The sequence below is a fragment of the Mesitornis unicolor genome, unplaced genomic scaffold (assembly GCF_000695765.1).
Source record: "Mesitornis unicolor isolate BGI_N332 unplaced genomic scaffold, ASM69576v1 scaffold27228, whole genome shotgun sequence".
NCBI classification, from domain to species: domain Eukaryota; kingdom Metazoa; phylum Chordata; class Aves; order Mesitornithiformes; family Mesitornithidae; genus Mesitornis; species Mesitornis unicolor.
Genome location: NW_010204262.1, coordinates 1 through 205, shown reverse-complemented (window position 1 = coordinate 205; position 205 = coordinate 1). Strand labels below are relative to the sequence as shown.

The following is a 205-nucleotide window of genomic DNA, read 5'->3' as shown; positions in this document are numbered from 1 at the left end:
TGGCCCTTGGCCAGCAGGTCCTGGCTCCTGCTGCGGGCGCTCTGCAGCTTGCCCAGCGAGTGCTGGAGGGCTCGGTGCCGCAGCTTGGTAGAGAGGGAGCCCAGGCGCACGAAGTAGCTCTGCTGCTGCTTCTGCTGCTCCGTCTCAAAGCCCTCCACGGCTGTGGCCAGCTTGGCTGTGGGACAGGAGCTGCTGAGGTGGCCCC

At 67.8% G+C, this 205-nt stretch overlaps 1 protein-coding gene across 1 annotated transcript in view; it reads right to left on the bottom strand.

Moving 5' to 3' along the window:
* LOC104545794 (perilipin-3-like) overlaps window positions 1–179 on the bottom strand; it is a gene marked incomplete at its 5' end in the record, with an annotated part of 801 nt that extends 622 nt beyond the window's left edge. The window contains one exon of the mRNA XM_010191008.1: window positions 1–179. Within this exon, the coding sequence (XP_010189310.1) occupies window positions 1–179 (179 nt within the window).
* Window positions 180–205: the final 26 nt, after the last annotated feature.